General features: G+C 38.6%; 1 protein-coding gene across 5 annotated transcripts in view; it reads left to right on the forward strand.

The window, feature by feature from the left end:
* Positions 1-16,736, forward strand: part of KCNAB1 (potassium voltage-gated channel subfamily A regulatory beta subunit 1) — a 412,519-nt gene that overhangs the window by 332,799 nt on the left and 62,984 nt on the right. For all 5 annotated transcript variants that reach the window (XM_040480573.1, XM_040480570.1, XM_040480571.1 and 2 more), the window contains exons 5-7: positions 292-336; positions 4,119-4,163; positions 6,183-6,226. In XM_040480573.1, coding sequence (XP_040336507.1) covers positions 292-336; positions 4,119-4,163; positions 6,183-6,226 — 134 coding nt within the window. The remainder of the gene's footprint in view (positions 1-291; positions 337-4,118; positions 4,164-6,182; positions 6,227-16,736) is intronic.

The following is a 16,736-nucleotide window of genomic DNA, read 5'->3' on the forward strand; positions in this document are numbered from 1 at the left end:
GTTCAAAAGCACCGAACTGCCAAGTGACTGTGTTGTTTCTTAGTATCAGGACCACAGGCGGTCTCCTGCCAGTGTGTCAGGATTTGGCAGGTGCTTCTGGAATGCTCCAGGAGCAGGATTCTGCAGGCACAAGCAGAAACAGCGGAAACTGTGCTACTAGCCGAGAGCAGCTTCTATTTTCAGGACATGTAGGCACTGAGAGTTCAAACAACGAATGGCTCTTGTGTTTTTGGATTGACTCTTGTGTTTCCAGGACATTGTATCCTGAGCTATTATCTGTTTCCCTTCCAGGGCTGAAGTGATTCTGGGGAGCATCATCAAGAAGAAAGGCTGGAGGTAATGCATTCACCATAATCATGTACTTCTCTTTCAAAAGACTGTTATTATTTTGTCCCAGAGAAGGAAAAATAAAATTGCATGACAACTAAACAAAAGGCTGTCAAAAAAAAAAAAGTCAATTTTTGGTAAAGAAATGATTTATAGTGGTTTGGAAATAAATACTAACAAGTTCATTATTTGTGCTTTAGTAAGTATTGACTAGTCATTGATCACAATGACTTCCCATGGGGTTGAGCAGAGAGGAGGGGAGGTTCATGAGATACTCATGCATAAAAGAAAGGGGTATTTCCATGGTTTCTCACCACTGTTTGTGATAATTTAGTGAAGAAAGACAGCTGATAGGAAGCTGATTATATACATGTACTTATGTTCACTGTTCATCTTATTGACAACTCTGGATGCAAAGACGTGATGAAAAGAGAAGTCCTTGTGATAAATACCACAAAGCTCTCTTATCTGAACACAATTAGCCCACGCCTCTGATGTGTGCCAAGAGCCCTATTATCTGGGCGTTCAGGGAAGTGCTTCATCTGCTGTCCTTGAGGGGTGGCATCCCATTCCATGGTGTCCGTATCCAGTGGTAAAGAGGAACGCCGCCTCTGTGGGGCGTGGGGCGGCAATCCCCCTCCATTTCACTATGTGTGTCAACCATGACAGCCACTTCTTCCCCGGCAGGAGTACAGAATCAGGCAAAGACCACGGAACAAGTCTGGGTCCTCTTCTGCTCTGGCAGATTTGCCATTGGCCAAATAAACAACAGCTCTGTAGTATTAGTGGAAATGGAGACCCAGAAGTTTATGGAGATGTGAACAAAAGAAGTTCGATGACCTACTTTCTCCCCCTTCTTTCTCCTCCTCCCCCACTCCAGGGATTATAAGGGGATTAGGAAAAAACGATATTCACCCTTAAATATGGAAGAATCTTCATATTCCCGCCCAGTCCTCCACCTTGCCTGAGTAACCTTCCCACTCATAAGGCTGGTCCGTCCATCACCGCCCAAATCACTTCCCTAGGGCTCCTGGAACAAAGTGCTGGCTTGAGACATGTGTTCTCTCATAGTTCTCTAGGCCAGAAGTGCAACATCAAGGTTTGAGCAGTGTCCTGCTCTTTCTGTAAGTCTGGATAGAACCCTTCCTTGCCCCTTCCTAGCTTTTGGCTTTTGTGGGCAATCTTGGGCCTGCGCTCAACCTCTGCCTCCGTCATCAGATGGCGTCCTCCCCTCATGTGTGTCTGTGCATCTTCTTAAAAGGACACCAGTCATATTGGATTAAGGACTCACCCTACTCCAGTTTAACCTCATCACCTCATCTTAATTTAACTAATGACATCTGTAATGATCGTATTTCCAAATAAGCTCACTCTCTGAGGTACTACTGGGGGCTAGGACTTTAACATGTCTTTTTAGGGGACACAACTCAACCCAAAACAGAGACCCTAGAGATGAGCCCACTAACAGCCCTGGTGAGCTGTGCAGCGAGGTGTAGGCTGACAGAGCACCTGAGGAAGGAGGGGAACATCAGTGCAGGAGCTCTTTCCCCTCAACACCCAGAGGGCACCTAACCATCACTCTCCACAGTTTGCAGAGCCTATTATACACCTACAGGAAAACGGATTAACATGTTTTTTTTTTTTTCCTATTTATTTATTTATTTATTTATTTATTTTAACATTTATTTATTTTTGAGACAGAGAGAGACAGAGCATGAACGGGGGAGGGTCAGAGAGAGAGGGAGACACAGAATCCAAAACAGGCTCCAGGCTCTGAGCAGTCAGCACAGAGCCTGACGCGGGGCTTGAACTCACGGACGGTGAGATCATGACCTGAGCCGAAGTCGGATGCTCAACCAACTGAGCCACCCAGGCGCCCCTCTCTTTTTTTTTTTTTTTTTTTTTACAAACTGCCTTTCAGTCTTGCAAATAAAAACCCAAGCTGTCACCATGCTACAGAATATTGAAATCAGCACACAGCTGCCCCTACAAGGCTGGTGGAAAGATAGACCGTATCATCCTAGTACGGAGTCTATAAAAGCAATTTCAACTGGCATACTTGGCTTCTAGTCCCAGGACCACCACTTGCCCACTGTGCCAGCTACTTCACCTCTCTGAGTCTCAGTTTCCCCACCTGCAAAATGGACGGCGTAACTGTTCATGAAGTGCTGTACTGTGAAAGTGAGATAAAGTATGCCAGAGTATTTTGAAAGTTGTGCTATATCGGTATAAAATACTCACATTATCGTTCTCCACCCACTCAGAAGAGTTGCTGGAAATGCCTCCATGATGGTCACTGGTCATCTGCCAGGTTGCTGTCCATTCTTGCTCTTTGAGCCTACATGTTGGTGTGCACACCCGTGTCACCCAAACGTTTTCCAGAAGGCCTAACCTTGAAAACAGAAGTCCATGATGGTATTTGCATAGAGTATGCAGCCTCTCTGAACAATCTAGAGGACTGCATTAATTTTTTATAATATTCCATCCAGCCTTTTGTTGAAGCTGTGAAAATGTTTGCTAACAGAGATCTGGCTCCCCCGGGGCAGATTGCCGCTACACTAGGTATCGTGAGGTTGATGGATGAACCTGGAAAGTACATCAGCCCTTCTGCGGTGTGTAATCTCCAGATGCGTGTATCTGTAGAGCTTCCATTACAGTGATTCAAATTACTTTTCAGGGAATTAACTTCAGTGGGATGGGGTTGCTGACATTTCCTACAAATTTTTCTTGTTGCAGCTAAGCTGTCGGAATTGTCACCCTTGTTCCCCATTGGTTATCATTAATCTTACGGGGCTCTCATACCTGCGGGCCCCAGGGCATCAGCTCTACAGCTGATGGAATTATGAATGCCTTATTTCAAATAGTCCCAAAGTTCGGTCTTAACCTTTGAATCTCAAGGGATTTTTTTTTCCTAGACCAGTTCAATTGAATTACATACTTGGAGAAACTGAATTATACTGAGATCTGCCTCCCGATTTTAAATCATATGGCTGTAGGTCTCAAGACATGTTTCTTATTCCACCATCATGATGAGACGATTGCCATTTCCTGCCCTGTGTGTGGTTTAGAGAAGGCAATTAGCTTGCTGACAAGATTTCCGCAGTTCATTCCCTTAGGAGTAAAGTGGTTAAAACCTCGCGTTAAAAATTTTAGCACTGTTTTCCTAAAATAACATTTCCATTTAATAGGACACTCAAAGAAATTTTATCCCTATTTATTGATTATTATAATTTACTTTATCATTCATATTTCCATGCAATCAGTTCCTGCCTGTGAATGTGATGGTTGGAAAGCATAATAACTCAGAGCCACTAGGGCCCGTGGTCCTTGGCAGAGGGTGGATTTAGCCCCAGGAAAACTCACGTTCAATCAACGTTATGTCAGATGCTAAATAAGTATTAGCTGGTGCTACTAAAGCAATCCATCCTTTATGCCAGTTCACTCACCCTCTCATTTACCATTTCTGCCCCTCCATGCCTACCACTCACGCTCTTCACCACCTCCCCCCCACCCCTGAACCGGTGGCTTGTGTCACAGCCTCCTTCTCCTATCCCTCCAAGTATAGGTCACTTCCCTTCAACCTCTTTGCCTAGGATCTGACTTCACATCCCCACTACCACCTTCCCCTCGTCCCCATATTTCAGTGACACGAATGAACAGATTTACCACTTTACCAATTTTTTTTAAATGGGAGGTACGATAAATTCTTTCCAATGCTATAATATCCTAACTCAGTACAATAACCAGAAATTTACTTAATATTTCTCTGTGTGTGTTTGTCTAACGTACAGGAGGTCCAGCCTGGTCATAACAACCAAACTCTACTGGGGTGGAAAGTAAGTTAAATACCTTTTCGTTTCCCTACTTGACAGGAGACAACTAGCAGCTCATGCTTTTATCCTTTTGGGCAACCATTTTACATCTAATGTACTAAAATTAATTGGATTGGAGAGAAAGAGTATTTTTCCTGCCCTGAAGGAAATGGCAATTAGCCTAGGATTCAATGTTAGCAAGATGCCCCAAAGAAAGTTAGTGGTCACTTGTTACTAAGTGATTCATGGAGATTTTCAAATACCAACCTCATTCTAAGAACCATTTCCAAAATAGAGTTCAAATTTTGGGAAAAGAAAATAAGCACATAGCATCACAGGAGAAAATCTACGCAAATCTGCCAAAAGTCAGAGACTTCCACGGAATGCAAAGATGAAAATATCTTCTCTGACCCCACGTGTATGTCTCTGGTCATTTTTTTTTTAATTTTTTTTTTAATGTTTATTTATTTTTGAGACAGAGAGAGACACAGCATGAGCAGGGAAGGGGCAAAGAGAGAGGGAGACACAGAATATGAAGCAGGCTCCAGACTCTGAGCCGTCAGCACAGAGCCCGACGCGGGGCTCGAACTCACGAACGGTGAGATCATGACCTGAGCCGAAGTGGGACTCCTAACCAACTGAGCTACCCAGGCGCCCCCGTCTCTGGTCATTTGTGCAGAAGGCTCCAAACGTGTTGATCAAAAGGACGGCCTTGTGGAGAATAACAGAAGCTACTATATCACTCACTGGCAGGCTAATGAAAGAGAGGTCCTTTCTCTGTTGTAGGATGCAAACAATTTTCACAAGATGAATTGGCCTCTGATGAATCTACTGGTGTTTGAACTGGTACTTACATGATTCAACAGAACTTAGAAGTCTGGCCTTTTTGACACACATGTAAGAAAACAGCAAGCTGTCTCATATACCTTTTTGTAGAAATCACAACTATGGAGTCTTAACAAAGAAACAAAAACAAACACAAACCAACCAAATCTTATTTGCCTCCCTATAATTGAGAGGGAATAGTTACAATTGGAGACAGAGGACCTCTCCTTTGGAGTCTTCTAATCAAAATGTGTATGTGTACACATACACACTCATATTTTATTACTGTTTTTGAGTCTGTTTATGATGACTGTGAAGACAGAAAGATGGAATTTAGATTTTTATTACTACCAGAACCTATATAAAAATAAAGCAACGTGGTGCCCATGAGAACTACAGATTTACATTGTCTGTGCCCTGATTCGTGTAGCTGTTGCTTAGTGCAGAGGTTTTAGTACTTAAAACCTTGCCTATGCTTTAGAAAGCAACAGAGAGTAAGATAATCTGCAAGAGCCATTACGTAGTAGAGTACTACCTACAATAATAGTCAATGTTTTTATAAAAGATAAAACATCACCAAAGGCAAAGAGTAAACTAGTGTGTTTTAAAAAGAGGATGCCAAAGGTATTGACATTGAAGAAACATTTCATGAATACTTTGAAACACAAGGACCGTATTTCTTTCTAATTGGCCAGATCTTGAAGCTTGTCTGAGAAGACAAAAGTCCTGGTTAAATGTTTGTCTTCTCAGGATACTGATGTAAGAAAGACTTGCGTCACATTTTAACAGAAAGTAATTAGATTTCTTTTGAAAGTCAAAAGGCACTTCCAAATTTGCTTACCTTCTCAGAAAAGCTAATGTTATCAGTAGCTCACAAACTTATGTCAAGGTGTTTTTTTGGGGGGGATTGATTAAGAGCAAGGTAGGAAGGCTGAGCTGTGTGTCACGTTATATGTGGATGGGGTGTGTATGGCTGAGTTATTAATATTGTGTGATGAGCGTCATGGTTAATTCATCACCTGGATCTCCAAAGAAAAGGGGCTCAGTGTGTTGCCCACCAGCCTTCTCTCCTCAGCCTGCGGTACAGAATTGGCCAAGAACAGGGTATAAAATTAGCAATTCAATCTAGAATGAGTATTCCTTTGTACTTTTGAAACAGTAATTTGAAAGAGAAAGCACACCCCCACTCAAAAGTCATTTGCTTTTCTTTCTTGTTAGAGCTGAAACGGAAAGAGGGCTGTCAAGAAAACATATTATCGAAGGTAGGTACAGCTGCTTCCATTTTATCTTCATTTGTGGGCTGCTGATTCCAGAAAGGTATCAGCCAAAAGGGTTCAAAACCCATTGCGGCGGGGGGGTGGGGGGTGGGGGTGGGGTGGGGGGGGTGGGAGGAATTTCCATAAAAAGAATCATAATCAACCACAATCTCTCTGGGGTTTAATGTAGGAGTGTGGTGATACAGAGAAGACAATAGAACACAAAGAAAAAGGGCAAATTTTCTAGAACTCTTCTCCCTTACAGCCAGGCTGACATTAATAAAACACTTCCCTAAGACTTTCTAAAAGGTTTTAATTGAGATATAATTTATATAACATAAAAGTCCACCCATTTAAAGTGTACAATTCACTGGTTCTGAGCATAACAGAGTTGTGTGACCATCACTGTAAATTCAATTTAAAAATTTTCCTAATTCCTAGTACCCACTTGCAGTCAGTTCCCACCCTCTCTCTACCCTCCTCCACAGCCCCAAGTAACCACTAATCTACTTTTGTCTCTATAAATTTGCCAATTCTCGATATTTTATATGAATGAGATCATATAATGTGTAATAGTTTGTGACTAGCTTTTTTCACTTAGCATAATGTTCATGTTGTAACGTGTATCATAACGTATCATTTTTATTGCCAAATAAGATTCCATTGTATGGATAGGCCCCATTTTGTTTATCCATTCATCATTTTGTTACATCCATTCATGTTGATGTACATTGGGTTGTTTTCATTTTTTGACTTATGAATAATACTGCTGTGAATATCTACATACTAGGTTTTGGGTGGATATATGCTAAGGCGATGATAGTTTTACCTTAGTTTAAATTTTTGTGTTTTTAATTACAATTCAATTGGCATACAGTGTTATATTGGTTTCAGATGTACAGTATAGTGATTCAGCAATTCCATACATGACTTGGTGCTTATCAGGATAAGTGTATTCTTAATTCCCTTCGCCTCTTTTACCTATCCCTCCACCCACCTGTCCTCTAGTAACCACCAGTTTGTTCCCTATATTTAAGAGTGTGTCTCTTGGTTTGCCTTTCTGTGTACATTTGTTTTGTTTCTTAAATTCCACATACGAATGAAATCGTATGGTATTCATCTTTCCCTGACCGACTTATTTCACATAGCATGATGCCCTCTAGATCCATTCATGTTGCAAATGGCAAGATTTCATTCTTTCTTCATAGCTGTGTAGTGTTCTATTGTGTGTATATATATATATATATATATATATATATATATATATATATACAACCTCTCCTTAATCCATTCATCTATGGAAGAATACTCAGAGAGCTTCCATATGGTGGCTATTGTAAATTATGCTGCAATAAACATAGCGGTGCATGTATCTTTTCAAATGAGTGTTTTTGTATTCTTTGGGTGAATACCCAGGAGTAGAATTACTAGATGATATGGTAATTCTATTTTTAATTCTTTGAGCAACCTCCATGCTGTTTTCCAGAGTGGCTGCACCAGTTTGCATTCCCACCAACAGTGCAAGAGGGTTCCCCTTTCTTCACATCCTGGGCAATGCCTGTTGTTTCTTGTGTTGTTGATTTTAGCCATTCTGATAGGTATGAGGTGGTATCTCATTGTGACTTTGATATGCATTTGCTTGTTGATGAGTGATGTTGAGCATTTTTTCATGTGCCTGTTGGCCATCTACATATATTCTTTGGGGAAATGTCCGTTCATGTCTTCTGCCCATTTTTTAGTTGGAATATTTGTCTTATTTGGTGTTGAATTGTATAAATTCTTTATATATTTTGACTCTTAACCCCTGATTGGCTATATCATTTGCAAATATCTCCTCCCATCTAGAGAGTTGTCTTTTGTTTTGTTGGCGGTTTTTTCGCTGTACAAAAGCTTTTTATTTTGGGGTAGTCCTAATAGTTTATTTTTGCTTTTGTTTCCTTTGTCAAAGGTGACATCTGTAGAAAAATGTTTCTGTGGCTGATGTCAAAGAGATTACTGATTACTGCCTACGTGTTCTTCTAAGCATTTTATAGTTTTAGGGCTCACATTTAGGTCTTTAATTCATTTTGAGTTTGTTATTGTGTAAGAAAGTCCAATTTCGTTCCTTCATATGTAGCTGTCCAGTTTTCCCAAACTGGACATTTGTCTAAGAGACTATCTTTTTTCCATTGTGTATTCTTGCCTCCTTTGTCATAGATTAATTGACCATATATTCATGGAATTATTTCTGGGCTCTCTATTCTGTTCTATTGATATCCATGTCTATTTTTGTATCAGTACCATACTGTTTTGATTACTTCAGCTTTGTAGTATATCTTGAAATCTGGAATTGTGATACCTCCAGTTTGTCCTTCTCTTTCAAGACGACTTTGGCTATTCAGGATCTTCAGTGGGTCCATACAAGCTTTAGGATTATTTGTTCTAGTTCTGTGAAAAATGCAGTTGGTGTTTTGATAGGGATTGCATTAATGTATAGATTGCTTTGGTAGTGTGGACATTTTAACAAAATTGTTCTCCCAATTACTGAGTATGCAGTATGTTTACATTTGTTTGTGTCATCTTCAGTTTTTTTTCATCAGTGTATTATGGTTTTTGGAGCATAGGTCTTTACCTCCTTAGTTAACTTTATTCCTAGATACTTTATTATTTTCAGTGCATTTGTAATAGGATTTGTAACTGATTCAGAGAGGCATTGCTTTTGTAATTGTACTAAAAACTTTGTAGAGCCTGGAAATGAACAGGAAATAGTACAGTCTTCTAGAACTCTTATGTAGTAGAGTACTACTCTACTTCATTGGGAAGACTATAAGAATTGTGAGGAATTTTTATGTATTTCTTGTTTGTCTATATATTACAAAAAATGTCACACTTCTACCTTTTGCAATAAGAGAAAGATGTTAGATGGGGCTGTATAAATACAAGATTTTTATAACTTTAGGTTCCTGATTAATTATTAAGACAGAAGATTTTTCTTCTTTTTATAATTAGTTTCATTTATGAGATGCCAAAGTCAATAAAAACATGAAATACTCTCTAATCTCACCATTTTAAAAATAATAAATAAGTCCTCCTTTTGCTTACCTCATCTCATCTCACAGTGTGACAGTCTGGTACCTGTCCTTCCCAACTTATTCCCACAGTTAAATTTATCTATCTATCTATCTATCTATCTATCTATCCATACTTACTTATAAATACAAAAACATAGGTATGAAACCAATGGAATCAAGCTATACATATTAACCAAAAGTTTACTCTTTTCTATAATTAAAATACATTTTAGACATATACACACCCACATACACATGCACATGTACACATGATTTGCAGGTTATTTCTTGGTTTTAGTATTACAAAATATCATACAAATGGCTGTCCTTATGTAAATGTGATTGATACTGGAGACAGCATTATTAGGTCAAAGAAGAATGCGTATTTTAAATTATTTTCTAAAAAGGAATATACCAATCCGATGGATGAGTTCATTTGATTTATTTGTTTAGTTATACATTTATTTATTAATGAATTTGAGCTACTTTTTATAATTTTGGGCTTTCTCTGAGAATTAACTTTTTGTATTCTTAAGCTATTTTTCTTTTGAGTTGTTTGTCTTGATCTTATTAATTTTTAGGAGCTTTTTGTATATTAATAATGTTCACTTCTGTCTGTTACATATGTTGCAAATATTTTCTTCCAGACTCTTATTTCATTATAAAGTTTTTTCCCTCCCCATGAACCTAATCTGAAGAATAATATCTAATGTGAAGGCATTCATCCCAATTTAGAAACTGGAGTTCTTTATTAATGTGTAAAGAGAACTATTGGAAAGATCTTAGACTTCCACTAGGGGAAAAAAAAATAGTTTTGGTATTCAGTCATTTAATTTAAAAAGAAGACTTTTGGAGCGACTGGCTGGCTCATTCGGTAGAGTATGTCCCTCCTGATCTCAGCGTTATGAGTTAGAGCTCCACATTGGATATAGAGATTACTTTAAAAATATAAAAATTAAAAAATTAAAAATTGAACAAAATAGAAAGTTTTTGAAGCCAGATCTTGGAGAATCTATTTATATAATAATAATAATAATTATATATATATATAAATGTATATGCATACAAATTTATATATATACAAATTTTTATATATTTATAATTTATATATAATCCATATATTTATATATAATATATTTATATAAAATTATAAACATATAAAATAAATTTATAATCTATATATTTATATAAATTATATATAAATTTATATATTATATACATAACACATATATAATTAATATGTATAATTTATATATTAATTACATGTGTATATAGTTAATATATATAATTTATATATTATATATGTATATAATTATAAATTATATATAAATTTGTTAACAGTAATAAATATGTCATTCAGTTGTTTCCAAAGTGTTTGTATGACACTTGCAAAGTGTTTGTATGAGTTTGGTATTTCTCACTAATTTTTTTTTTTTATTTTATTTTTTTTCAACGTTTATTTATTTTGGGGACAGAGAGAGACAGAGCATGAACGGGGGAGGGGCAGAGAGAGAGGGAGACACAGAATCAGAAACAGGCTCCAGGCTCTGAGCCATCAGCCCAGAGCCTGACGCGGGGCTCGAACTCCCGGACCGCGAGATCGTGACCTGGCTGAAGTCGGACGCTTAACCCACTGCGCCACCCAGGCGTCCCTCACTAACTAATTTTTAATATATTTCTAAGCATTGGGCTTTGAAACCAGACAAACAGTGGTTCAAGTTTCAACTATGTCATTTAGGAGCTAGGGGACTTTGTGCAAGTTATTCAACCTTACTAAGCCTCCATTTTCTTGATTATACAAAGGGCTATAAATATTCCTACTTTACAACATTACTATGCAGAAACTGATTTTAGAGAATTCACATTGAGCACAATATCCATCACATAATAAGCACTTAAGAAATGTTATTTTTGTCATTATGTCATCATCCTTAACAGTACCACTGTTAATCTTCATACCATGGTTAAGGGCCCCTTTTACCAAGTAACGTTCTAAGGCTGCCACAAGGAATAAGTACATTCTAGCACTAGAGAAAGCTTTCACATTCCTAAACCAAACTAAATCCCTTCTCAGGCCGTAATGCCCACTTTGACCTTGCAAAGTAAAATCCAGCCTGCCTCTTAAAACTGTTACTATTCCTGCTCTAGTCTTGCCCCCGTGACTTGAGTCATCTACCGTGAAACCTGTCCATAAGAAATAACTGCCCCCTCCCAAATAGAAGGAACTCGTGTAAGCTTGTTGTACTAAGCGGAAAAAGAAGGCAGCAGTGTGCTGCCTGGAAAGTTCTTGTTTCTCTTTTCTTTTTAATCTAATTCAAATCGATTAAAAAAGAGGTTCAGAAAATGGTACAGGATGGCAATCAACGAGAATATAAAATCAAGGAAAGAAAGAATGGAGGAACCTGCAGTGCTTTTTACTGCATCTCCATTGCTTCGGTATTTACCAGTGTGTTCATAATTTCAAAATTCTCTTTTTTCAATCAGTTTTCTGCAAGCCCCAGACAACGTAACAGAAAAACCTTAAATTCTTTGTCCCTTTAAAGAAGTCAGGAATTCTCTGAGGAACTAATCTCTCAGGATGGATAAACCAGTTCAGCTGAAAATTCAAAATGACCCAGATTCAAACTTTAACACATTTCAAACTTTTGAGACTGAGAAAAAATTGGGATTATTTATTAGTATGTTGTTACTGTTTATTTTGCAGGTCATAGTTTCAGCCTAAGAGAAAGATGTTCATGAGTCCAAAAGAGTCAGCTGAAAGGATATTTCTAGGCAGGCTGATATCAGGGAATTGAGTGAATTTTGCAGAAAAAAAAGGGGGGGCAGAGTGGACATTAGATTCCTAGGCCTCCAATAAAATTTGAAGAGGTTTACAAATCATTATCCTTGGATTTCATTGGTATTTGTTTTGTGATGAAGGTGACTTTATTGAACATTGGAGATTCATATGCACATTAAATTTAAAAAGTGTTCTTTGAGCCCAAATGTCCATCAACTGATGAATGGATAAAGAAGATGTGGTTTATATATACAATGGAATATTGTGTGACAATGAGAAAGAATGAAATCTTGCCATTTGCAGCAACGTGGATGGAACTGGGGAGTATTATGCTAAGTGAAACAAGTCAGTTAGAAAAAAACAGATACTATATGTTTTCACTCATATGTGGAATTTGAGAAACTTAACAGAAGACCATGGGGAAGGGAAGGGGGAAAAATACTTTCAAACAGAGAGGAAGGCAAAACCTAAGAGACTCTTAAATACAGAGAACAAACTGAGGGTTGATGGTGGGGGGTGCAGAGGGGAGGGGAAAATGGATGATGGGCATTGAGGAGAACACTTGTTGGGATGAGCACTGAGTGTTGTATGTAAGCGATAAATCATGGGAATCTACCCCCAAAGCCAAGAGCACACTGTATATATTGTTTATTAGCTAACTTGACAATGAATTATATATATATATAATTGATATATATTTATATATTTACTTATAAATTTATAAATTTATATATAAATATATAAATTATATATTTATATATATTTATATATAATTTATATATATATTTATATATAAATATATATTTATAAATAAATAAATATTTATATACTTATATATTTATATAATTTATATATATTATATATTATATATTACTGACAATAAATTATATATTATATATAATATATTATTTTTAATATATATAATATATATATTTTTTTAAGTGTTCTTAGAAGACAAGACAGGAGTTCAATTCATGTACAATTCAGGCCACTTGAATGCTGGGTGACTTTGGCTACCTGAGCTGGTTTACAGAGTATATAAAATGAACTTGTCTTGTACATAATGCAGTTTTTAAAAAATTCATATGAAAGACCATTTCAGTGAGCTCAAGGTCCTTCACTTAAATCCAATTAGGAACAACATGCTTCTTGGATTCACAAGAAGAAGGTAGAAATTTCACTAATAGGTTTATTACAGCCATTTAGAATCCCAAGCTGTTAAGCTTTGAAATTCTATTCATTCAGCCTTTCCACAAACACTCTTGAAGCCCCAATTTTTGCCAGTATTAAAATTTAGCAGATAAAATTTTCTTAGTATCTTATATGAAAAAATATGATAGTGTGGTAAGGCAAATTGTAAGATTACATAAACTGTATACTTTTACAGGCAAAGGTTATGTCTTAGTGTATGTTTGTCCTCCAGATGAATGACAGTTTTGTTATATGATTCAAAACACAAACCCACTATCATTATTTTAGGAGTAGAAGAGGAAAATAATCTGAGAAAGTACTGCTTAAAACTTTTTAATGAATGGCAAGTGTTAAACCCAGTTATCTGAACTTTTATTTTAAAAACATAACTTACGACTTTTTCAATTAAAGATTAAATTTCTTGATGGATTCACCACAGATTCCTTCCCAGTGTTCCATGTTCATACTAAACTGAAATCACCCACTCAGGATAACCATGTTTCATAATGTGAGGTGCAGCCACATGGATTATTCTAATACAGCACAGTCCTTATAAAAATAAACAGACATGTCTTAAATTATCACTGAGAGGTCTGCCGAGAAGGTGGAAAATTATATAGGGAAAGAGTGGCCATCGTTGAAGGCAACATTTGTTTTTCAAGCTAGAAAGGAAAGCAAGTGTGTGGACACAGCATATTCAAGTAGAACCCTTGAAGAATCTCCAAACTATGGATTTCCTTGTTTCTACACAGTTCAATGGGCAACATTGAACATCTGATCCATGTCTGACCATGCCAGTCTGCTTAACATCTGGAATGGGCATATTTCTTTAGATGCCTGTGAAATAGGCTTGAATTGAATTAAAGTTTACCTTATGAACCATAGAGTTCCTGTTAATCTGCAGAACCTAAAAGGAAAATGAACTTAGATTTCTTTTCTCACTTGAAAGCTATTTTCTTTATATAACATAACTTACTATCCTGTGGACTTTTGAGGAATTGCCAGTTAACTTGTAGACATCTCCAGGACAGGGAGCTTTTCTCCTGCTTCTCCTATATTTGCTCCCACAGACACTGGGTTGGTGCTGAGGGACAGACTAAAGTCAAAAGTGCCTTCAGCAAGTGCATTCACTGCACTGGTGCACTTATCTCCCTTAAGTTGTGATTAGCTGCCCGGATGTTCCTCGGCAGCCAAGGTTAACGTATTTTTGCACGTCTACTTAAACTTAAAACAATACCTGGCCCCAAGCCAGCGCTCGACAAACATTTCCTAAGTGCAGCTGGAACATGACTATTTGCTTATTAGAGATAAACCCTAAATAGCTTTCAAGGAGACATTTGTCGAGCATGTCTTTATGTTGCTATAGTTTATTTCTACAAGATTAGAGCATCCAAACAGGAAAGGACAGGAGTGCCTGATTTGGTTTGTAGTCACATGAAGCATTAAAGCAGAAAGGTCGTTTAACTCTATTTTGTCTTTGGACAGATGAGGAAACCAAAGGCCCAAAGAGGCTAAGCGACATCAGCCAGGTCATTCAGGCCAGCCTGAATGAGTACCCTGGATCCCAAACCCCGTGCCTCACCTGCACACAGACCTGGCCTCTGGTTGCCAGGCTGGTCCATCCAGCTGCCAAGAGCTCCATGTGCTTGACTGATGTGCTGCCCAGACTTAAGTGGCTCAGACCACGGCTCCCACCAACCTGCTCTCCCTGACTTCCCCATCTTACTAACGGTCACGTCACTTTTCAGGCCAAAAAGCTAAGAGTCATCCTTGATTCTTTGACCTCCACACTCTGTATCCAGCACAACAGCAAGTCCTCTTATTGCTGCTTCCACAACTTGTCCAGAATTTGCACACTTCTTACCGACTTGGTGACCTGCTCACTGGCCTCCCTCCCCGCTTTCACCCTTGCCTCTGACAGATCGTCCTCAGCAGGCCCATGACCAGCTCAAATGGAGATCTGATAATGTCATTTCTCCTGCTTAACTCCTGTTTCCTCATGTCCCAGCCCCTTACCAGTGACTTTCCATCTCACAGACAGTAAAACCCAAAAATGTACACCGTGGATTTCAAGACTTTATATGATTGACATTTTCGAAGTTAGGGGACAGGATCTCTGAAAGACACAACCTCCTCCTACTTCACTTCAAAGTCAGAGTGGGAGTTCAGGTGGATCACTGACGTGATGCAGCACATTATTTCTTTTATTCTCACATGAATACACTTGAATCTCAGCCTATATATCAAGGAAAAAGAAATGCCTTCCAGAGAAAGAATTGAGAGGTGAGGAATGACCAAATACAATGAGACTGACCTTCATATCAAGTGCATGCCGTTATTAGTGGGTACATGTTATTACCTTGAGCAATGAACCCGTGCCAACAGATGCTCTCACTATGCACTGCTTGCTCTTTGGAAATAAATACAGCGTCCGTGCATCTTTATACCTCCAGAGCCCAGCACAGTTTGAGGATCAAATTGGGATTTAGCACATGCTTAGGGCATGGGAGAGTAAATGACTCAAGTCACAGCCAATCACATAGCACTACAAAGTGGCCAAGCCAGCCGTAGCTTTTTCTCCTGGTTGCTCTGCCCACATGGAGCTGTTTAGAAGAGACACTGAGGGATAGGGCCATTATCAGAAAGGAGGACGCTTGTTTCCAGGGCCAAGCACGGGCCAGAACTGTCACTAAATGCCTCCCTCCAGAACCAGGAGGTCCACTGAAAATCTTTAGCATTTAGTCTTTGGCACCTCTGATTCTGAACCTTTCCAGATGTGAGCAGCACTGTGATAATCACCACATTTCTACAGACTATTACGCTAACAAAGTGCTTGACGGCTGGTTTTATTTGCTCTCTGGAGCAGTGATCCTGAAGGTAGTAAGTATTGTTATCTCTGCGGCAGATTAGAGACCTGAGTCACCGCCCCCCCCACCAAAAAAAAAAAAAAAAGGTCAAATAACCCAAGTTGAATCACACAGCATGCTAGCGCACAGATTTCCAACCTTTCCAACCTGTGATACTCTATTATTTGTTCACTTGGTTATCCTGTCCTCCCTTACTTCCTCCATATGTATAATTGCTTCTAAAAAGTGGCTTATATCATAGTGCTTTTTAAGGTAGATTTTATTTCAAGCTGCCCCTTGAGAGAGCTGGTGACCCTCTGGGCCTGAAAGTCACTGCAGTTTTTTGAGAGCAGGCATTGGAACTTATAACACCTGTCTGCCTTAATCTCTTCATCAATCCTTCTTTTAAGAAGCCATCAACACAGGGGCGCCTGGGTGGCGCAGTCGGTTAGGCGTCCGACTTCAGCCAGGTCACGATCTCGCGGTCCGGGAGTTCGAGCCCCGCGTCGGCTCTGGGCTGATGGCTCAGAGCCTGGAGCCTGTTTCCGATTCTGTGTCTCCCTGTCTCTCTGCCCCTCCCCCGTTCATGCTCTGTCTCTCTCTGTCCCAAAAATAAATAAACGTTGAAAAAAAAAAAAAAAAGAAGCCAT

This window comes from Herpailurus yagouaroundi, unplaced genomic scaffold (genome assembly GCF_014898765.1).
Source record: "Herpailurus yagouaroundi ecotype Mexico unplaced genomic scaffold, PumYag 159, whole genome shotgun sequence".
In the NCBI taxonomy this organism is placed as follows: domain Eukaryota; kingdom Metazoa; phylum Chordata; class Mammalia; order Carnivora; family Felidae; genus Herpailurus; species Herpailurus yagouaroundi.